Source organism: Trifolium pratense, linkage group LG2, assembly GCF_020283565.1.
Source record: "Trifolium pratense cultivar HEN17-A07 linkage group LG2, ARS_RC_1.1, whole genome shotgun sequence".
Classification (NCBI taxonomy): domain Eukaryota; kingdom Viridiplantae; phylum Streptophyta; class Magnoliopsida; order Fabales; family Fabaceae; genus Trifolium; species Trifolium pratense.
Window position 1 is genome coordinate 10,291,988 of NC_060060.1, and position 21,746 is coordinate 10,313,733.

Genomic DNA, 21,746 nt, shown 5'->3' on the forward strand with positions numbered 1-21,746 from the left:
GATGTTACTCTTAGAAATGAGTATTGAGCCTAACTCATCCTTACAAAACCAGCTTGTAAGGTGATGATTGCCTCTAGTATATAAACACTTAGTTAAGTCATTTCTCAACCGATGTGAGACTCTTAACACACCCCCTCACGCCCAGCACTATTGGGTTTGGTGCGTGGATATAAACAGTGGGTGACCCGATAGCGAAAACCTGATAATAGGTGGCCCAACGAATCGTGGAGAGGCTCTGATACCATCTTAGAAATTGGTATTGGGCCTAACTCATCCTTACAAAACCGGCTTGTAAGGTGATGATTGCCTCTAGTATATAAACACTTAGTCATGCCATCTCTCAACCGATGTGAGACTCTTAACGGTTATTACTCATTAAACAAACCAAGTCAAAAGTTGAATTATAATGGCTACGTTTACTACAATATGACCAATTCGAGAGAAAAAATTGAAGAGAATCCAAATCCCAAAATACAACCATAAAGTGCCGAGTAATGAAAAATAACTCAGATTCCATACAAAATACAGTACTCGGAATCAAATGATTCGACGTTTACAACATACATACATATACATACAAAGATACATTTTCACATGATTAAAAACACTGCTTAACTAGTAGCATGCATTTTATAACCATGCCAAGAAAGTTGTGGAAACTAAAATTAACACAACAGATTGCATCAAGTTGGCTGTTCTACCAATATATGCATTGTTTTTCTTATCATTCTTATCGGGGGATTGCTGGTTTCCAGTTGGTGTAGCTTCTGCAGCAGGTGGAGGTGGAGAAATTGGAGGGACATCACATGAACCAAAAGTACCATTTGGCTGAACATATATTAATACACAGTTAAATATACAATAAGGTAAAGTTTTCTGGTAAGTACTATAATTTTTCCAATGAATATTCTATATAGTTTAATCATTCTATGATTCTAAACATATAGTAACTATGAAATAGGATGTAGAAACCAAACCTTGCAATAAGCAATGTTATCACATCCACAAGTGAGATGACCGTTTGCTGTATCAACAGCTTCTGCTGCTCCTCCACCATCACTCCTCTATAACACCATTATCATCATTGACATTATTATAAACTATTTGGCTAAGTTTTTTTTTTTTTTTTTTTATTGATAACTTATCGAAATTTAGACAGAAAAATAGCTACCAGGTAATAATCAACAGCTATGAAATTTGGCCATCTGTTTCCAGATGCTTCATGACAAGTCTTCAACATATTAAGTAATCGAGCCGAATTGTCAGCACAGGCTTGAGAACGATTCGGTGTATTATGAAAAAAGTTGACCAGAACCAGCGACCTAGTTTTTGTGTCCATTGGTGGCGATTCTGCTCGCTTCGGACAAACACCATCTTGCATACCTTCATCTCCATCTAAAAAAGTCTCAACACATATACAATCATGGTTCATTAGCTTCCAGAATCGTATCATACTATTAATAAAACACAATTTACTTATTTACACTGCATTATTACGGGACAATGTCTTCATCCATCTTTTATTTACATTGTGTCCCGTGACAAAAACAAGTACAAGCAATTAAAACTTGTTTTTGAGGTAAGCATTGATTACTCACATTGGTTTTCTACGACGTATTTCCACGTGTAAGGAATGCCTTCAGATGCTTCCTTGGCCTGTTTGGAGCCGAATGCAATAAATCGTTGATTTTTCTGAATCATGTCATCGACAGTGGGCCAATCTTCACCGTTCTTAGGCAGCCGAGAGACTGGGAACATGTACTTGTGAAGCCCCGAAGCTTGGATGACCTTACTTATTCCTGAAGGAGCTTTTACATAATCCTCAATGAAGATAGTGATTATTTCAGACGGATTTGCGTCTAGAAATGTACGCATGTTGGTAAGTGCAGTTAACGCTGGTTGCTGCAGATCATAGATAGACATAGACATACACAAATGGATGTTACAAAATGAACCAAATACATCAAAGTTTATGTTAATGAATGATGTAATAGTAAGGAAATAGTAGAGCCACGCACTTACGAATGAAGTGAAGTTGAAACACTGGCCTCGAGTAGAATGACACAGCCATACATCGTGGTTAAAATCGTACATATCCAACATAAATCCTCGAACACCGTTCTGTCAAGTTACACAATAGATAGGTAAGTGAAAAAAATTAAACCATAAGGCAAAGAGATTATTAGAGATAATGTTAGTTAAAAGTTAGTTATTCTTGTTATTTCTTTATTTTTACATGGACTCGCATAGAGTTCTAATCTAATGTGTGAATTATGAAAATGGAGTGTCATATAGTAAATATGACTAATACATTCTATAAAATAATGTGATTATTTCATTCATCAAATCAGCATCTAAACTTTAAATATGAATTTTTTTTTTTAAAGGAAAATATGGTTGTTTTATTAACAAAAGAAAATTGAAAAGGCATGTGAATATTTTGCTTTTTTAAGTAATACATAGTATTTATTTTTATAATGATTGTTTACCCTTTTTTCTAAATGAAATAAAGAGACAACTAATGCACACATGAATTATTGTGTAGTTAGCACATGATTCCCACTGAAAAAGCATATTTTCCGTAAAGAGTAAGCTTTATGCTTTCAAAATTTACATCATAATGTAACCAAAAAAAAAAAAATTACATCATAATCATTCTTTTATCCAAAATAAAATTATTCTATGTCTATAGTGCTTTATAACTTGTATGCCAACTAGGTCAATATTGACCCCTTTAAGTAAGTTTATTCAGATCGGCAAAGTGAATAAGTTACTAGTATAATAGATTTTGACTAAATAAATTTACATTAATTTAATAAGTATATATTAATGTAAATAAATTTTAGGGAGGATCGCGGTCCGATCCCCGCAACAACGATCGGGAGGGGGCTAGAACCACTTGATGTCAAAATTGACCCTCGAACCAGATTCAACTAGTGGTGAAAAACAAAAAATGTAAATAAATTTTGACATTTCCCTTAAATTTTACATGCATATATAACTAAATATTTTTACATTGACATTTTCATATATAACTAAATATTTTGAAATTTTCATATATAACTAAATATTTTTACATTGACAGGAGAAATCAAATTCATAAATTTTACATGCATTTCCCTTAAATTTCATTGCCTCGTCACATTTGGAGAAACACACACTAGTGTAACATGGCATGACAAGATAATAAAATAAGATTATATATTTGTATAAAATTCATTTTTTTACAAAGTAAAAAGGTATTGTATACCCTACCAAAAAAAAAAGTATTTTATAAGTACTTATAATTATAAATTTAGCTTATTTGGCAGGAACATCACGTTATACATAGGAGTCGGAGTATTCTATAATACTATTGAAATTGAAATTCGGGATATTTATTGTCCTATCAGTGTATCAGTTGGTAGCTACTAAAAGTATTATTTGCAAAATTCAGGGTTTAAATTTCAATTTTTTTTATTTCTCAACTCTTAAAATGTGTGAATCTAATCTAATCTAATAACTAAAATACTTGGAAAAAAAACCCTATTTATTCAAGTACACGACTAAAAAATATGAAGTTAAGTCTCTCCTATGAGATGTTCTTGTTGTCATATAGGATACCCCAAATGTTTTTTTGCAATAAATTAAAAGTAGAAGAGGTGGAACGGACCTGGATTGGGTACAATCAGTACCTATGACTGCATGCAGTTAGTTAGATCATGATCGTCTGATCAAAATCAGACAGTTAATATTTTAGTATCAAAATTATTATATTTAAAAAAATCAGGGTTGTAGTAAATTCTGAACTGTCTGATTTTAATCAGACGGATGACAGATCATGACTTCACTAAAACCAAATTCACTTAATCATTTCCGAGGTGGAACCTATGTTTCAAAATTCAATCTTTGTTCTTTGTTGACAACACATACTAAAATCTAAAAATCTTTATCCTATGATGATTTTATAATCCTAAACTACAAATTCCAACAGACTGTTCACATTCAACTGCTACAATATTATAATCTAATAATAATAATAATAATAATAATAATAATAATAATAATAATAATAATAAAGAAATATGAAAAAGGAAAATCGAATCTTACTTTGAGTTGATCAACAATTGTGTCTTCCTGATTCATAGGTGCAATAACAATAGACCCTGTGGCTGATCTTGCTCCAGCCAAAGCAAATGAGTTATGTGTCGTTAACCATGAATACCGGTTAAACGCTAAACCTTTCACCTGAACCAACATTCACATTATCATCATAAATAAATAAATAAATAAAAACACCAAAAATTATTAAAAAAAAAACAGAACAAAACAGAACAAAAACAGAGCAGAACAGAACACCATTGAAGAAGTTTCAATTTAAGAAAAAAAACAAACTTTTTTAATGGGGTTTGAAGTTTGAATCCTGCTACATCTGGGTCTTGTATTTCCATTTGCAGGACATGTTTGACATGTAAGACCAGGATCACATGAACCACAGTTTTCTCCGATCTGCTACCTCGTACACGGTCAGAAAAACACAAACAAATAATGAAAATTAAAACCAAATTATTAAAAATGAAAAATTAATTAATTACCTTGGCACTGGATGAATAATTGAAGAGACAAATAACGATTAACACAAAGATTTGAGCTTGTAAATTATGGAGACTATGTAACCTCTGCAGAAAATGAAACATCGTATATAATCAAACGACAAACACAGAGAAAATGATTAATGTATGAAAAAAAATGTAAAAGAAATAAGAAAAACATGATAAATATTGAATGCGGATATGAAGAGGCATAACATAGAATTATTTTCTTGCCTTCATTCTAATTTTTTTTTTTTTTAATTTTTTCTGGTAAAGAGAGGTGTTGCTAATTGCGTTCTATCTATCTATCTATGTGGTTGATGTTAAGTTTTTTGAAGTGAGATTTTTGTTTTGTGAAGGTAAAAAATTGAGGTAGATTTTGGGTGAATTAAGGAAGGGGAGGGAAAAGCATAGAGAGTTTAGTTCCCTAAGATAGATTTAGGGAACTATAATAATAATAATGAAGAATTCAATGATTCATTGATTGATTCAAGTTAAGGAAGAAAAAGATTAGGGAGCAAATGCGCGTTATATTAACGTCACACAACAACTCCCCCTCCCTTCGTTAGGTACAACCTTGCCTTAAATATCAATTAAAAATAATTATTATAAATACATTAATTAAAATAAGAGTTAATAGCACCGAATACCGATCATTAGTTGATTGAATGTTAATTGACGCTGAACTTGGTAAGAATGACCATATTTTGATTTACCACAACTGCGATTGGGAGGAGACTAAAAATGCTTGATGTCAGAGCTAATACTCGAACTAGATTAGACGGTCTGGTGAACCGGATACTGGTGGTGAAAACGAAAAAATAAAATAAAAATTAATAGCACTTTTGTGTCATGTCATTATGTCATCCAAACGAGTTTTGATTTCACGTAAAATGCCACTAAGTACTTCGGAAAAACTAAAAATAAGAAATCGTTAAATTATGAAATGTAATTGCAAAAAATAAAAGTACATGAAGAAAACTAAAACTCGCTCAAATGACATAGATAGAAGTGCTATTAACCTTTAAAATAATTTGGTTAAGTTTGCTAAAAAAATTAATATTCATTAAGTTCATTGAATTTATGTTTTTGATGTTATGAAAAAAAATACTATATTCTCTCTGGTTCTGTTTAAGGATCAAACAACTCAAGCAAGAAAGTGACTTTCGTTAGTCAAAATAATCTTCAACAACTCAAGCAAGAAAGTGACTTTCGTTAGTCAAAATAATCTTTGACATTAGTTTTCGTCAAAGAACCGTTTGATAGTGATGACATGGACGTTTTGTTGACTTTGTTGACCAATACATGTTATTTCTTTTTAAAATTTGATGTCATGTAGGTAGAGACCATATTGAAAGTAAAAATAAATAAAAAGAAAGATGAGCGTTGAAAGACCAAAATGATAATTTTAAATGAACGTCGAGAGACTATATTTACTTAAATATAACACTAAAGAAAATATATGAGTAAGACACCGTGCCAATTGCAACTGGGCAAAAGGACATTACTTGTCAAATGAAGCCAAAGGCACATAGCGGGTTTTTTACTACTTGAAAGTTATTATATCAATTTTGGCCTATTTTTAAAAATATAAAATAACCGTTTTCAGCCACCTCATATGCTTAATTGACACGAAATGACATAGTTTATAATTTTTAAAAACTCCAAATAAGTATGAATCATGAATGTTCAACAATAATTTACGAGGGTATGTCACATTATATGAATATTCTGACAAAGAATAGTATTAAAAATTGAGAGAAGACTAGTTAGCGGTTAATTAATTAATTATGGGTAAATAGCTTTATACCCCCTGCAAAATATGAGAATTTTGCGTTATCCCCCTGCAAATTTGTTTTTTGAGATTACCCCCTGCAATGTGAATAATCTTTGTCTTTACCCCCTAGATGCACAACAAGCAGGTGACATGGATATAATCTTGATGTGGCAAGTACATATAGAATTTATTTATTTTCTTATTTATTTTTTATGCCACATCAATTAATAGGTGTAATTCTTTTTTAATTTTTTTTTTTAAATTCTGAAAAGTCAGTCAAATTCATTCATCTTCTTCAACAAGAACAACAAGAACAAAGAATTCCATAAGGCTGAAACTCAAAAAAAAAATTATCACAAAATTATTTAAGAAACATGTTTAACAATTTTTTAGAGGGACTTAACAAGTTTTAAGGGGAATCAACAAAATCCATAAACTTGATGGATTCATCAAACAACAACACGAGAACAACAAGTTTTGTCTACTTTTAAATTTGTCCATAACACAGATTCACAGAAACAAGAACAACAACACAAGAACAGCAGCATCCATAAAAAGTTCATCAACATCCATCAAATCACAGTTTCGAATCTGAAACAGAGTAAAAGTTCATGAATCTGAATTCGACTCAAGGGATTTACAATTCGAAAATTCATCCAACTCAAGGGATTTAAGAATCAAAATAAAAAAGATTTAAGACAAAGAAAACTTGAAGGCAAAATTGAAAAGGGATTTGATGAGTGGACTGTTGCTTTTCTGAGAAATTGAAAAGGGGAACTGATGAAAAATTGAGGTTTTTGGGTTTTAAGGTGATGTTGTTGTGAGGGACATGAAGAAGGTAGAAGAAGACAGATTTACCAATTACCATAGAGAGAAGAAGGTTTCTGGGTTGGTGTTTTTGTTCTTTCATCTTCCGATTTTGTTTCTTTCATCTTCAGATTTATTTTAAAAAAATAAAATTTACACCTATTAATTGATGTGGCATAAAAAATAAATAATAAAATAAATAAATTCCACTTATATCTGCCACATCAAGATCATGTCCATGTCACCTGCTTGTTGTGCATCTAGGGGGTAAAGACAAAGATTCTTCACAGGGGGTAATCTAAAAAAAAAAATTTGCAGGGGGTAACGCAAAACTCTCATATTTTGCAGGGGGTATAAAGTTATTTACCCATTAATTATTAAGTAGTATTTAATTAAGTAATAGATATTAATGAGATATATTATTTATATTATTAGTTTGATATTTATGTTATTGGGTTGTTAAATGAGCTTTATGCCCTTAGGCCCATTAGGATTCCTATATATGTAGTGTTCTTTCATATTTTAAGCTAATGAATGAAAATGAAGTTTTTTATTTATCTTTATTTATTTGTATTTCTTTATTGTTTTTCTAGGTTTAGCGTAGTTGTAGTTTGATAGAACTTAAACTCTCTATCAATTGCTGCTTTCATTGAAACGCTTATATATTATTAGATAAAATTTAATGACTTAGGTAGGTATTACATTCTAAAAAGAGTTTAATTGATATGTACTGACAGTGTAAAATAATTTTACAAGATCGTCCAATAAATAACTATCATTTTGCCATGTCATGTCAAGAAAGTGGGGTGAAGTTGGGTGATGTGGCGGAAAACATGGTTGGTATTGGTTGACAGTGTAAAATTATTTTACACCGTCGGTGCATATCAATTAAATTCTTCTAAAAATTACATGAGTCACGCATAAAGTAATAAAATCTACGCAGTTTTTATTTAATACTCCCTCCGGTCCTTATTATAAGAAACACTTTGGGAAAAAAATTTGGTCCTTTTTATAAGAAACTTTGACCAATTTTCAAATGTTCTAAATGTTCAATTTCACTTATGCCCTTATTTATTATGAAAGAGAATTTAAAAATAAGTAAGTTAGTTGAATAAAAAGTAATTAAATAAGGGTAAATATGGAATAAATTTAAATTTATAAGAGTATTAAATGAAAATAACTATGTTAAATGTGTTTCCTTGGTCTGTGTGATTTTTTCAAAGTGTTCCTTATAAAAAGGACCGGAGGGAGTAAAAGATTGAGTGTTTGAGCCGGAAAAAAAAAACGAGTGTTTGGATAAATTATTAGATGATTGTAAATGAATTGAAAACTTTCATCTAAAGATAATAAAAATAGTACGAAGTATTTATAAATGCTGGTAATCTTGTGACCGACTTAGGATACACATAAAAATTAAGTCATTAAATTCAAGTGGTTAATGAGCTTCACTAAACGACGGATTATTCGTGAAACAATTTTTTTGTCATAATTTACTTATTTCGCGATCGAATTCTAAATTATTAGGGCTCATTTTCCTTAAGAATCGGAGGATTACTAAAAAAAACCACCTAAAATTATCAATTGAAAGGAGGATAACAAAAGAACATATTTAAAACACAATAACTTGGCTACAGAAAACACATTGAAAAAACAGTAGTTACTTACCATAGCAACAGTGCAGAACTATATATAGTAGTAGAGATAGCATGAGATAAAAATATCATATGATAAAAGAAAAAACAGAGTAAAACTATGGCAATTAGCAAACAGAATAATTAAAAAAAAATATTTTTATATATATTTCAATATTTGAACGTACGGCTGTTAAAAAAACAAAAATATTTTGATTATACGATATTCGATTTTACAATTTAATGAGACACAACTTCTAATCCAAAAATCATCCCAGCATGATTTTTAGCTTCGTTGTTGCTAAAATATAAGGGTAATATCTTTTGAAACGCATGCCATATTAACAAACTGTCGGATGCGGCTTGGTGGGACTTTCCGACAATCCGACCAACATTGAGAATACTAGCAACACATTCGAGACCACCATATAGTCCATTGCAATAACGGATCATGTATTTTATATCATAGACACTTCTTCCAAATATGAATCTCAACGCATGTAAAAATTCTTCCAAGCTATTTGGAAGATTATTTCGCGTTAGAATCTTCACAAGATATCCAAAATCGTAGGTGCCGTGAAATGTCACCCAAGTCACTTTTTTATTAAAGTTGAGCCCGGACTTCAACATCAACTCAGAAAAGTGGAGGGAATGCACACCGTGAATGACATTGCAGTTGAAATCAATACCTTGGCGTCGGAGAAGATCAATAGAATCTTTGTTGTGAAGGTCGCGTTCCACGTCGAAATCACAAAAATTGAACTCCCAAACATAGCAGGCATCAGTTCCAAAATCTGGGAGGGTGCCCTTTACATCCGATAAAGTGAGACCCAGCTGAATGAGATTGAGATGATCAACATTAGCCTTGAAGTAATCATAAAAGTCGTAAGGTTGAAGGTGACAGCGACCAACTTTGGATGAATAAATGATACCAGGAAATTCAGTGTCCATTGAAACAAAATAATATCGATCAACTACTTGGCGTATGAGGTTGAATTCATATTCTACGTTGTGTCTCCATACTCGACGGATTATGACCGGTTTGGAATTAGACGATTCTTCTTTCAACTTGCTCATTTTGACTTTCTTGATGATCAAATTGTGTAATGTTGAGTACAATTCTTTTTTTGATAGAGATGTTGAATTAATGAAGAAGAAATAAGAAAGAGATAACTTTAATGAATGAATGAGTTACGAAGATAGAGTGAATGATTCTCCACATATTTATATATTTCTGTTTAGGTTTTTAATATATATATATATATATATATATATATATATATATATATATATATATATATATATATATATATATATATATATATATATATATATGAGTCAGGATCCGTTGACACCAGGTGTCAAAATTTAGTTTGACACCAAATCTCCACCCTTCATTTCATTTAATCTAAAGGCCTAAAACAATCATTAAAATAATTTATAAATTCAAAGATCATGTGATTAGTCTCACAATCTTTCCTTAAATAGCATATTTGATTTGCTCCATCTCTCTTTTATCTATCACCTGCACAAAATTCATTATCATCACTATTCTTTGGTTGTTTCCTCTAATTTTGTATCACCATTCATGCCTGCCAGTTTTTTGTTTTGGAAATTGATTGCTGAATTTTCGGTGCAAAATTCTGGTTCTGGCTGCGGTTGGTTTCGCTGCTGTTTTGGAGCTTTCTCGTCCTATTTTTTTGCTTCTCTACTCTAGTTTGTTTGGCTGCTCTTGTTTTGGGGAGGTGATGAGTTTTAGTGTTGTTGCTTTCTCTTTTGTTTTTCTGGCGGGTTCTCTTTGTTTCTATCTTGAGATCTCTTTGTGTATTGCTTGTAGAAAAACTTTTAATTAACAAGAATGTCTTAAGTTTCAAATATAAGATATAAAAAAAATTAACACATCGGATGATAGAACAAATGTTACACGAGAGTGGTATTAAAATATAGTGCTGGGATAAAATTGTAGAGAGATTTGTAATAACTATTTTTGCGGTGATTGGCGAATTATAATATTAGAACAATAATCTTGATTCTTTTTGGGACAGATATTGGAAAAAATAAATAAAATTAATGATAATGCATAATCTTTTATTTTGGGAAAGATATATGAAATATTTTAGGGAAAGATTGTGAGACTAATCACATGATCTTTGAATTTATGAATTATTTTAATGATTGTTTTAGGCCTTTAGATTAAATGAAATGAAGGGTGGAAATTTGGTGTCAAACTAAATTTTGACACCTGGTGTCAACGGATCCTGACTCTATATATATATATATATATATATATATATATGAACAACTTGTTAACCAAGTTTCTTATCAATTATTTATTCTAACCGATTTAGTTTAGGGGAGTAAATCTTTTTTACTAAATTTTATGATAAGTGCTAGATACAAATCTTTTGTATTTATTAGTTAGATTCAGTAAAAATCTATTCATTATCATATTTATATTATGTTGCAATAAATTTGTTCTCTCTCTAAATCTCATCCCGTGTTGTTCTCTCTCTATATCTTGTCTTGATTTCTTTTATGATGATGGAGTTGATTTGATAACCGAGAGATTAGCTAGTTACAACGAGGCTTAATTTTTTTACTCCTAAATTAGAATTTTGGTTCTTAGATATGTCTCTCTTTTGTACCAAAAAAAAAAAAAAATTGGTTCTTAAGTTAATTTTAGGTTTTCAGTAAGAAAAAAAAGGTTAATTTTAGGTTTTATTTTGATCTCTAATTTTTTATATTTTATTTTAGTCTGTAAAATTATAAATGTTAGTATATAATTTGATCCTTCATTTTTTTTTTTTACGTTTTATTTTAGTCCTTAAGTTATGAATCTTGAAAAATTTCATCCTTTAAATTACCAAACTTCAGACTGAGAAATTCTTAGGTGAGTCATCACCTAAACATTAATGATTAAGCACAACCAATCATATAATTACAACTATTATTATATTAAATAATTACAAATAATTAGTAGATAAATAATTAAAACAAAATCTCTATAAATAAGGAAAGGAAAAAAATGAGTTATAAAAAAATGTGTTGTGAACTTTATTAATTTTTTTTTCTTCTAATTGCTCATATTTTTTATTTCTCCAACTAAGCTCTCTCTTTTGTTTTTAATTTCTTTGTTTCAATTATTTTTATGTGAACACTTCGATGATCAATACATTGTCGAATACCTATTAAGTAAATGTCTTATCATATTTCAAAGAATTTTACGTATGAAATGGTGGTAACCAATAATACAGGTTTTGTATCAAAGAATATACCTTATTTTTATTCATTATTATTTTTGTACTTTTTGAAACCTTAGGGACTGTCCGAACTATTATGAATTTGTTGGATAAAAAAATAGTGATAGTTGATAAACAAACTTTTGTCGTATAAATTATAAGGTAGCTTATAGCCGATAAGCTAGATAATTCAATTTGTATTATGTAGTTAAATTAACGGTTGAATTATCTTATTAATATAAAGTGCAATAAAAGTGTATTATGTACAATATCATTTGAGAAAAGGCTCTCAAATAATATAGTAATAGATGGATTAATAGATTCACCTACATTTAATTTATTTTTAAGGTTAAATTTGTCATTATCACATACCATGCTATCTTTCTCCTAGTATTTTTACACTAAATGCAAGTGAACGTAGATGAATGTAGGATTTTTGAATGTAGAGAATCCAAATCCCTGAAACCATAGCTATATAAGCACGGACGGAGCTAGTAGGGGACCAGCAGAGGCTACGGTCCCCCCTAAATTTTTTAAAATTTGTTTATACTAATATCTTATTATATTATTGGTTTAATTTCACTTTTGATCTCCCTATTTTATTAAACTCACGGAACTTATCCCCTTTTTTAATTCAACTTTATGGGCTCTATTTATACTTTTGATGTAAATTTAATCTCGGTGAATTTTTTTCCCTTAAAAATAATATTTTTTTAATACAAAAAAGGTGATTTATTGCTGAAATAATTTATTTAATGTCAAAATATCAATTTTGAGACTAAAGTTCACAATTTTTTAGGCAAAACGTTGCAATTTTCATGGAAAAATCCATTAGTTGAGACCAAAATTACAATACATGTGAAAATAGAGGATGCATAAAGTTCGATTTAAATAAAGTGATCCATAAAATGCAGATTCATATTATTAACTTTAGATTTATCTTATAATTTCTTGTATAAGTTATGCTTTTAAAGTTTTAGTTTTTTTTTACTAAATTATACTTTTAGTTTTCTTGATGATCACACAGACCAAGCTTTACAGGTAACTTCAACATAAAGTTATGCTTCATGAGTTTCAATGCTTGTTTATCTTAGTAAAAGAATGATAAATCTATATATATATATCAAGATTATTATACTGATTTTTTTAACAGGAATATATTCATACAGGGAAAAATATCTAGGCAATCTAGCAGTATGTTAATATGTATATCTATTAGTATTAGTAGTAATGTAGTATATTGGAATTTTATATATGATCCTTATATAAAGCATGAGCTGGTGAGAATGTAGTAGAGTTTTACTGTTTGAGTTGTACATTCTACTAGTTTAGGTGGTATTGTTTGTCGTCAATGTAAAAGGATCATATTGTTACAAAAAAAAAAAATAAAGGATCAAAATGTTACAAAAAAATAAGATAAAGGACCTGTAGTGTAATTTTACCTTTGTTTTTTAAATAACTTATAAAGAGTGATTTATTGTGGTGCATGTTGTTTTAATGATGATAAACTATAGTTTATGTTGCATTAGAATTATACAAAGTAAATAATCCCATTTTGTGAGCTCAACATTCACTACAAAAGATGCACCGGGTAGCGGCAGTTTTTAGGGGAGGTTTCGCTTAACTCCCTTAAATTGTGTGAATTATTTACCAAGAGAGCATATAGAGTGTTCAAGTGAGGGGGCTGAGAATTTCCTTTCTATCATAGAAAGTAATGTAAAGATGTTGTTGCGCTCAGCTTGATCATAGTGATAGGATCGACCTTAGTTAGGATGTAGGAGACCGATCTCTGAACCTTGATTTATTTTCTGTTTCAATCCTCATCAGAAGAGTTCTCAAGTTTTGCCAAATATTTAGCAAGTCAAAACCTTGTCCTTTGATTCCCAACAATATTTGTTTATGGTACATGAGGAATTATGATATTATTCCAATATGGTAAAGGTATGGAATTAGATTATGCTGAGTAGAGAAAATACACTAAATTATGTCCACTGTTCTACTGATATTATTATTCCAATATGGTAAAAACATTTACATTGTGTTGGTTTTAGATTTATTTGTTTGGCAAAGCAACCTGAAGGCTTAAGATGAATCCATGGAGTGTATGTTTATTAAATGCATTTATAGTTGAAGGTTCTCTTGATATTGTTATAGTTACTAGTTCACTTTTGAATGAGTTAAGAGTTTATGTTTGGACTTAAGAATGGAGACGGATACATTGGCATTTATGAACCAAACCTAATTACAAATTAATATTTTTTATTTTTTTTACATGATTCAATGACTTGAACTGTTGATATAATCCATTTGGTGAATCTGTTATAGAAATTTAGTTAGCAGTATCATTCTGTACATTTTTCTTCTTTTTTTTGAACAGCATACATTTTTTCTTCTCTGATAAGGGTTAGATTTTGTTGCTGATATTTGTGATATGCAGAGTTTTGTGATTGTGATAAATCTTAGCAACAAGAATATAAGATTTTGTGTGGCCTTGGGAGGAGGAAGGAAGAATTTGAAAAGGGCAACAGAGGAAAAACATGTAACCCATTGCATCATGCAGGTTGCGTCTGTTAAGTTGATTTTACCTCTAGAGTGGATTATACTGTGAAGCTAAATTTGTTCCAAGTGTAATTTTTACACTCTATTGAATAACTCACGCTTAAGTGAATCGCAGTCAATCATAAACAATTTCACATTCAACTTAACATATTGCAAATAAAATAGAATACGAGTCTTTTTGAATTTTTTGTCCTTTTTTAATTAAGTGTCTATTTTTAACATTTGAATGAGACTCCAAATTGATTTAGGTGATTCTAACTAATATAGCAGACCAAAAAAAAAAAAAAACAGAGAGACAAATAACAAAATAAAAAACTCAAATATAAGATAAAGAGACTTTATATTAATTCACCAACTAATAGAAGAAATAAAAACATGTAACAATCAAAACAAAAACATGTAAGAAATCATATGAAATAAATCTTGAGTTGCTTGGCTTCTTTAAGGTGAAACTTCATCCTTTTTGAACTTGTTTTCTTCCATTAAATCTCCTTCCTCCATAAGCTCTAGTTGCGATTCGTTGACTTTGGCTAACCCAAGTTTATCATCCCAAATAAGCCATTTCTTGCCCTTACACCTCCTTGAAATCTCAAAAGGGCCATACCACTTCCTTCTCCGCTTGGAACTTTGGTTAAACAAATTAGGAGGCCTCAGTTTTACGATGTCCCCACGATCAAACTTCCTCTTTTTTGGATAAGAACCCTCGGCTCTTGCTAAATACTCCCAAAGAGAAATTGCACCCTCGTCATCACTAGTGATTGTTTCCTCTTTTTCTTGAAGAGCCTTGCTTGAAACACACTCTTTGATGTTATTGCATGGTACTAATGTGACCTTCTCATATGTTAACATTGTTGTATGGTGTTGTTGTTGCTCTCCCGTGAAAAAAGATAACAAAGAACTTGAAAAAAAGAAAGAATTAATGTAGTATGTTTGGAGAGTGAAGTGGAATGAATGAAAGAGTTATTATGAAGAAAGAGTGAATGATTCGCAATTTATATAGAGTTATGAAAAACTTGTTCAACAAGTTTCTCATTAATTATTTATCTTAACCGACTTTAGTTTAGAGGAGTATATCTTTTTTACTAAATTTTAGGATATATAAATCTTAGATACAAATCTTTTATTTCTGTCAAAAAAAGATACAAATCTTTTACAAAAGATTCTGTATAAATCTTTTTTTTTATGGTCTGTATAAATCTATTTATAACTGTTACCGCAAATTTCGTTCTATCTCGTTAAATCTTAATTGTCGCATGTTAGTTTCTCTTGTCTTGATATTATTATTTTTTTGAAACATCTTGTCTTGATAAATTGGTACTATATTACTCGTAATTCGTAAATAGTAGTTAAGTGAGAGATTAGTTAGTTATCATGCGGTTTAATTCCTAAATAGTCCTTTAAATTAATTATAGATTTTTTTTTTGTCAAGTAGCCTATGGCTAGAAAATTTACTAAGTAGAATGTTCGGGGTTCGAACTCCGACTCCAGTGTTGCATATATAATGCGATGTCCCTACCAACTGAGATAAACTTATGTGAACAATAAATTTTAGATTTTATTCTGGTTCCTCAATTTTTTTTTTGTTTCATTTTAGTACCTTAATGCCCTAAGTTATAACTATTATATTCAATTTAGTTCTTTAAGTGTTTTTCATTTCATCTTAGTCTTTTAAGTTATGAATTTTGGACAATTTAATCCTTTAAATTATCAACTTTAGACAATTTAGTCTGTTAAAAGAGACTTAAATATATTAATATTTATAATTTAAGGAACCAAAATGCATAAAAATCATAACTTAAAAGAACAAAATAAAATAAAACTTAAAAGAGCAAATAATCTAGTGTTTGTAATTTAAAGGATCAAAATGAAACAAACAATACTCACGAGATTAAAGTGAAACTTTAAATAAACTTAGGACCAAATATATAATTTATCCTAATATTTTTATGATCAACTTGAGAATTTAAGGAAATTGAGACAAATAATGACAGAGCATAACTAAGACAGAGAGACAAAATAATAATGGACTCAAAATATTGAGAAAACAATATGGAGTTTAGGAGATTTTGGTTGCTTAATTTGCTGAGGAAAATGTGTTCAAGGCATGAAGCATGGGGTCAACAATGCCACGGTCAACCTCACTCGCGATTGAATGGAAAAAAGCCGATAGATCTCGGTTGCTCTTGTCCAATGGTCTACTATAACTTCGTTGTCTTTGAGCAGAGGAAGCGGAAGCACATATACTACGCCGTCAGCAACAGAAGACGAACTAGTATTTAATTTCGTAAAAGGAACCAAGAACATTTTTGAACAATGTTTCGAGAATAAAAATTGGTATATGATTCTTCAGTAGCATCAGATTGCTTGTGACATACTCCATCTTTTTAACTTCTTTTCCGGGACTAATGCTATTAAATGGTATTGGTAAATCTAAATCCAACTTCGATTCACAAACGATAAGTTCCAACAGAAACACCCGTCAAATACCATGGTTGTGGCGATAGCATACCTCCTGTCTAGTGTGATTTCATCTATGTATCTTGCGCGAACAGCTGCCTCTAACTCATTAAACGTTCGACTAAGAATAGACGTGAAACACAGCTCCCTCCTTCCCCTCCCCTATATAGGGGAACGATGGAAACAACTTTTGGCGTGTAAGCAGTCTCATTCCATTTCCGAAGGTCGTCTGTGACAACAGGTATGCTGCTGTGATCATATGTTGGACTTGCACAGCACACTGTTATTTTGAACAGGCAGGAATGTGCTTTGGCATATGCATAATTATGCAGTCCATAATTGGAGTTACTGCAAATTGGTTATAAACTGTAAGCAAAGTCTTAGCTCAAGTCCACTCATTAATCAAATACATATACACAATATGCTGCCAAGTGCTAACCCAAATTTAGCACAACCAATAATAAAATCAGACATTTTTTAAGAAAACTAATAAGACTACACTATAATCTAAAAATAATTTCCATAATCTAAAAATTTAAAATTAAATTCAAAATATACACTATAATCAAAATAAGAAGAATTTCTTCACAATGATCACCAAAATATTTCCGTGAAAAAAGAAAAGATAACAACCAGCTGATGAAACAACTAAAATAATAAATAAGATTTTATCTCACATTCAACAATATATCTATCCACTTTGGTTAAAATCTCATCTTCAAGGAGCAATCTTCAAATAATCAAATAAAAGCATGAATTTTGAGTAAAAACTTATACATAAAAACTCTTCTTCATGGAACACTTTTCAATCTTCATTGTTTTTACTTTTTAGAATGGTGCTGGTGCCAAATAAGACTCCCAAGAATTAATTATAATCATTGTGTGGAAACCTCAATGAACAAAAACCAAGCAAGTATGATTGATAAAAACAAATATAATTTGTTACAATACAATACACTTGCCACAAGTGGCGTCAAAATTGCAATTGACCAATTTAACAGTATCTAATCTATGAATAATTGTTAAAACGTCTTCTCCTGCGAACAATAACAATGCTCGAATTTCATGTCAATCCATTCTTCTGAATTAGAGGAAGCCCAACGAGAATAATCGAAGTGAGTTCTTGGAGACGATGATGAAAAGGACAACTCGTTAGTAAACACTTTCATTGGAGAAACATTTTCATCTTCAGAGATAAAAGGGTGTTTCAAAAGCATATCTGCACTCCATCTTTTCAAAGGATCCATAGCAAAACACTTGTCAAGAAAATCTTTCCCTTCGCGTGATAATTCATCTGGAATCAACGGTTTTTCTTCTCTTATCACAATACGAGTGAACAACATCCACATATCTGTTTCATTTTTCCAAACTGGTTCTCCAGTAATCATCTCCACGACGGCACAACCAAGAGCCCATATATCTGCTGGCGACTCATGCACATTGTCATTTATCGCTTCTGGCGACATAAACATTGGAGTTCCCCTACATTGCCGCTTATCAACAACCCCTTTCTCTTTCGCAAGACCAAAATCTGAAATCTTAACGTTGTCATTGTCAAACACGAGAATGTTTGGTAACTTCAAGTCACAGTGAACAAAACCTTTTTCGTGGATGTACTTGAGTCCTTCAACAATAGACCTAGTGTAACGACGAACAAGTTTCTCCGGGAACTTACCACCATAATTATAGAGTTGATCATTAAGAGTTCCACCGGTGGCGTATTCGAGAAAAAGATTATAATATTCTTGGCCGTTTTCAAATGTTTGATCGTGACCAAAACACTTAATAATATGTGGAGATGAATCTAACTGATCAAGTACATGCTTTTCGTTTTGTAGAGTAAAACAATTGTCAAGAACACATGTTTTGACGGCAGTGAGAGATGGAAATTTATGAGAGTCTTTTGTGTGTCTGGCTAAATGAACAGTAGCAAAGCTTCCGCTGCCTAAGGAGTGACCACGAACCCAACTCATGTTTGTGTTTCCTTTGTTAAACTATGGTTTTTTTGAGAAAGAAATTAAATGGTAATAGTATGACTAACACTTTGAACAGCGAAACCTATATATTTGGCTAATCTATATTTGCCGGTGCTACTTTCACGGAAATCTATATTTTTGGATAATTTAGATTTTTTTTGTTGATAAAGAATGATATTTAAAAATTATCCAAAAAAAAAAAAAGAATGATATTTAAAAAGAATGATAAATGTCCTTGATTTCTAAGGAGACAGGAAAAAAAAAAAAGAGTAACAAACTGATATATAGAGCACTTACTTAAATTTTTCTTTTTTATAGAGATCTTGTTACTAAGTAGTTACGAAGTATTAATTGATAAATGATTGGAAATTCTGTTTTATCTTTTTTGAACGAAAATTCTGTTTTATCTTAATTTACATTTTTAATTCAATCTAATATAATCTTTGAATCAATTTTAACGGATAAAATCTAAATTAATCCTAATCCTAATTCTAGTTAAAATATAAAATTATCCTAATATAATCTTTGAATCAATTTTAACGGATAAATTGGTTCAAACTAGTATAAACATTTGAAGAATTTGTTTGAGCAAAAATTATCCACCTCTTACAAAAAAATAAAAAATTAACCACCTTGATTAGGGTTTATTTAAATTGACTTATTTGAGCAAATTTTATACATAAGTTTAGTAAGACTATTTGACATAATTTATAAAAACAACTTAAGTCAATTTTCTTAAGTTTTTTCAGCTAATTATAAGTTCTCTAAGATAGCTTATAAAAATAAGGTTTTTTTTATCATGTGCAAATTTCCAGAAGTTCAAAATAGTAAGTTTGTATTGGAACTCGTGTATTTTATATTAAATTTATAACTTTTTAATAAATAATAATTATTCCTTTTCAATAAAAAGTTAATACTTTTGGTTTAATTTTTCTTTTTTGTCAAGTAGCCTACTTGATATAAATTTCACCTCATAAGGTGAATAAGTGGTATGAAAGAGGTTCAAACCCCGGCTCCCTGCATAGATAATACACAGTTCAGCCTAACATGTCCTTCGTACACCCGGACAATTAACAATGGATTGTTTTCAAACTACTTCTTGAGATTCTACTGCTGCAAAGAGGTGGAGGAGAAGAAGGTTTGGTGAGGATTAGATTAAAGGAGGAGGTATGCTGCTATCATATGTTTGCACAGCACACTGTTATTTTGAACAGGCAGGAATGTGCTTTGGCATCTGCATAATTATGCAGTCCACAATTGGAGTTACTGCAAATTGGTTAAAAGGTAAGAGTAAATCGGAGGCTTTTGATGGATTAATAGCGAGTTGATCACAAAACTCCAACCTCTCTTCATGTAGGACCTCAAATATGGCATAGAGTTCAATGAAATAATTTTTAGTGGTTGCTTAATATGAGGGGTTATATTCCTACAACTTCTTGGAGTTGGGTTTGGACAATCGAATGCAATTCTAATATTTGAGGTCATGAGATAAACTGATCATATTGGCGGCATATTAGTGTATCGAATGCAATCCGGAAGCCATTTTGACGTACCAGTGATTCAAATATGCCAACTCTATCCTTGCTCCTACATAGAGATATTTCTAAATCTAATGTTTGCAAAAGATGCAACACTCATGAAGAAACATTCATCCATGTTTTCAGGGACTGGATCTTTGCCAAAGAGCATTGGTTTAAGATTGCTTAAGATCAGCTTTCTTTCTCATTCTAATGTCTTACACTCTTACGTGACGGATAGATACATCAATTATTCAATTAATCTAAAAAATGTATTTTTGCTTATATTTGAGTATACTATAACTATATACAAAAAATATCAGATCGATTGTTCTAATTTTAATTTGAAATGCAATAATTAATGTATTACTTTTGTGGTACATACAAACCAATAAACATAAAGTAACACAAAATGCAAACACATCCATTTCTTCATAGTACTACTAATTAAATCCATAAAAATCTTAGCTTAAGTCCAGTCATTAATCAAACACATACACAACATGCTGCCATTAGTGCTAATCCAAATTTAGCACAACTAATGATACATTAATCATAAATAAAAAACACAACTAATAATGCATTAGCACAACTTAATAGTAATAATAAAGCTAACACAAACTTACCTAACTTTTTAACTTAAATCAATTCTCGATCTGAGAATAGAATTAAACAAACAAACAAATCCAACTCATGATTATTTCATCTTCTGCAACGTGTGATAGCAGAACAACCTCTAGAATAAGGATGAACAGGACCTCTAGCTTCATAACACTTATGAGTGTAGTAAGATCTACCAGAACGAGGTGGACATGGAATTCTGTTAGCAGAAAGAGCACCATAAGATATATAATATTTCACTCTGCTCCAGAACAAAGATCTTCTACTCAAATCACTGTCTATGTCTTCTTCATTGTCTGGTTCTAGTTCATTGTAATGTGACATTGTTGTTGGCCATTCTAGTGCATCTGACATGAGATTCAAGGTTGTTTCTTCGATCTGTGCATGAACATGAGTGTTGAGTATAAGGAAAAGACAAAGTAGAAGGGTGAGAGTGAGGTTTAGAAGAGTAGAGAAAGCCATGAGAAGAAGAAGAAGATGAAGAGTGAAGAATGAAGAGTGAGGTTATAATGATAATAAGATTTGATTTTGTTTTGTTGTGAGGGAAAAGTGAGAAGAGAGGACAGACAAGAACAGAGGTAGTCACATGGT

At 30.7% G+C, this 21,746-nt stretch overlaps 4 protein-coding genes across 5 annotated transcripts; all 4 read right to left on the bottom strand.

The window, feature by feature from the left end:
* Nucleotides 1-434: 434 nt before the first annotated feature.
* Nucleotides 435-5,132, bottom strand: LOC123905863 (PI-PLC X domain-containing protein At5g67130-like). Of its 2 annotated transcripts, XM_045955632.1 has the most exons (9): nt 4,806-5,132; nt 4,575-4,658; nt 4,375-4,488; nt 4,090-4,227; nt 2,023-2,121; nt 1,599-1,902; nt 1,172-1,395; nt 978-1,064; nt 435-828 (listed from the first exon to the last, which is right to left on the bottom strand). In XM_045955632.1, exons 1-9 carry the CDS (start codon nt 4,809-4,811, stop codon nt 631-633), a joined length of 1,254 nt encoding a protein of 417 aa, XP_045811588.1. In that variant the 5' UTR covers nt 4,812-5,132; the 3' UTR covers nt 435-630. The 2 variants fall into 2 exon arrangements, with proteins under 2 accessions (XP_045811588.1, XP_045811587.1); XM_045955631.1 differs by lacking the exon at nt 4,806-5,132 and having other exon boundaries at nt 4,575-4,759.
* Nucleotides 5,133-9,026: 3,894 nt separating this feature from the next.
* Nucleotides 9,027-9,863, bottom strand: LOC123904138 (probable CCR4-associated factor 1 homolog 11). The gene has a single exon (XM_045953833.1). It carries the CDS (start codon nt 9,861-9,863, stop codon nt 9,027-9,029), a length of 837 nt encoding a protein of 278 aa, XP_045809789.1.
* An 8,200-nt stretch (nt 9,864-18,063) lies between these two features.
* On the bottom strand, nt 18,064-19,014 carry LOC123904139 (mitogen-activated protein kinase kinase kinase 20-like). The gene has a single exon (XM_045953835.1). It carries the CDS (start codon nt 19,012-19,014, stop codon nt 18,064-18,066), a length of 951 nt encoding a protein of 316 aa, XP_045809791.1.
* Nucleotides 19,015-20,937: 1,923 nt separating this feature from the next.
* LOC123905865 (protein RALF-like 34) lies at nt 20,938-21,746 on the bottom strand. The gene has a single exon (XM_045955633.1). It carries the CDS (start codon nt 21,615-21,617, stop codon nt 21,237-21,239), a length of 381 nt encoding a protein of 126 aa, XP_045811589.1. The 5' UTR covers nt 21,618-21,746; the 3' UTR covers nt 20,938-21,236.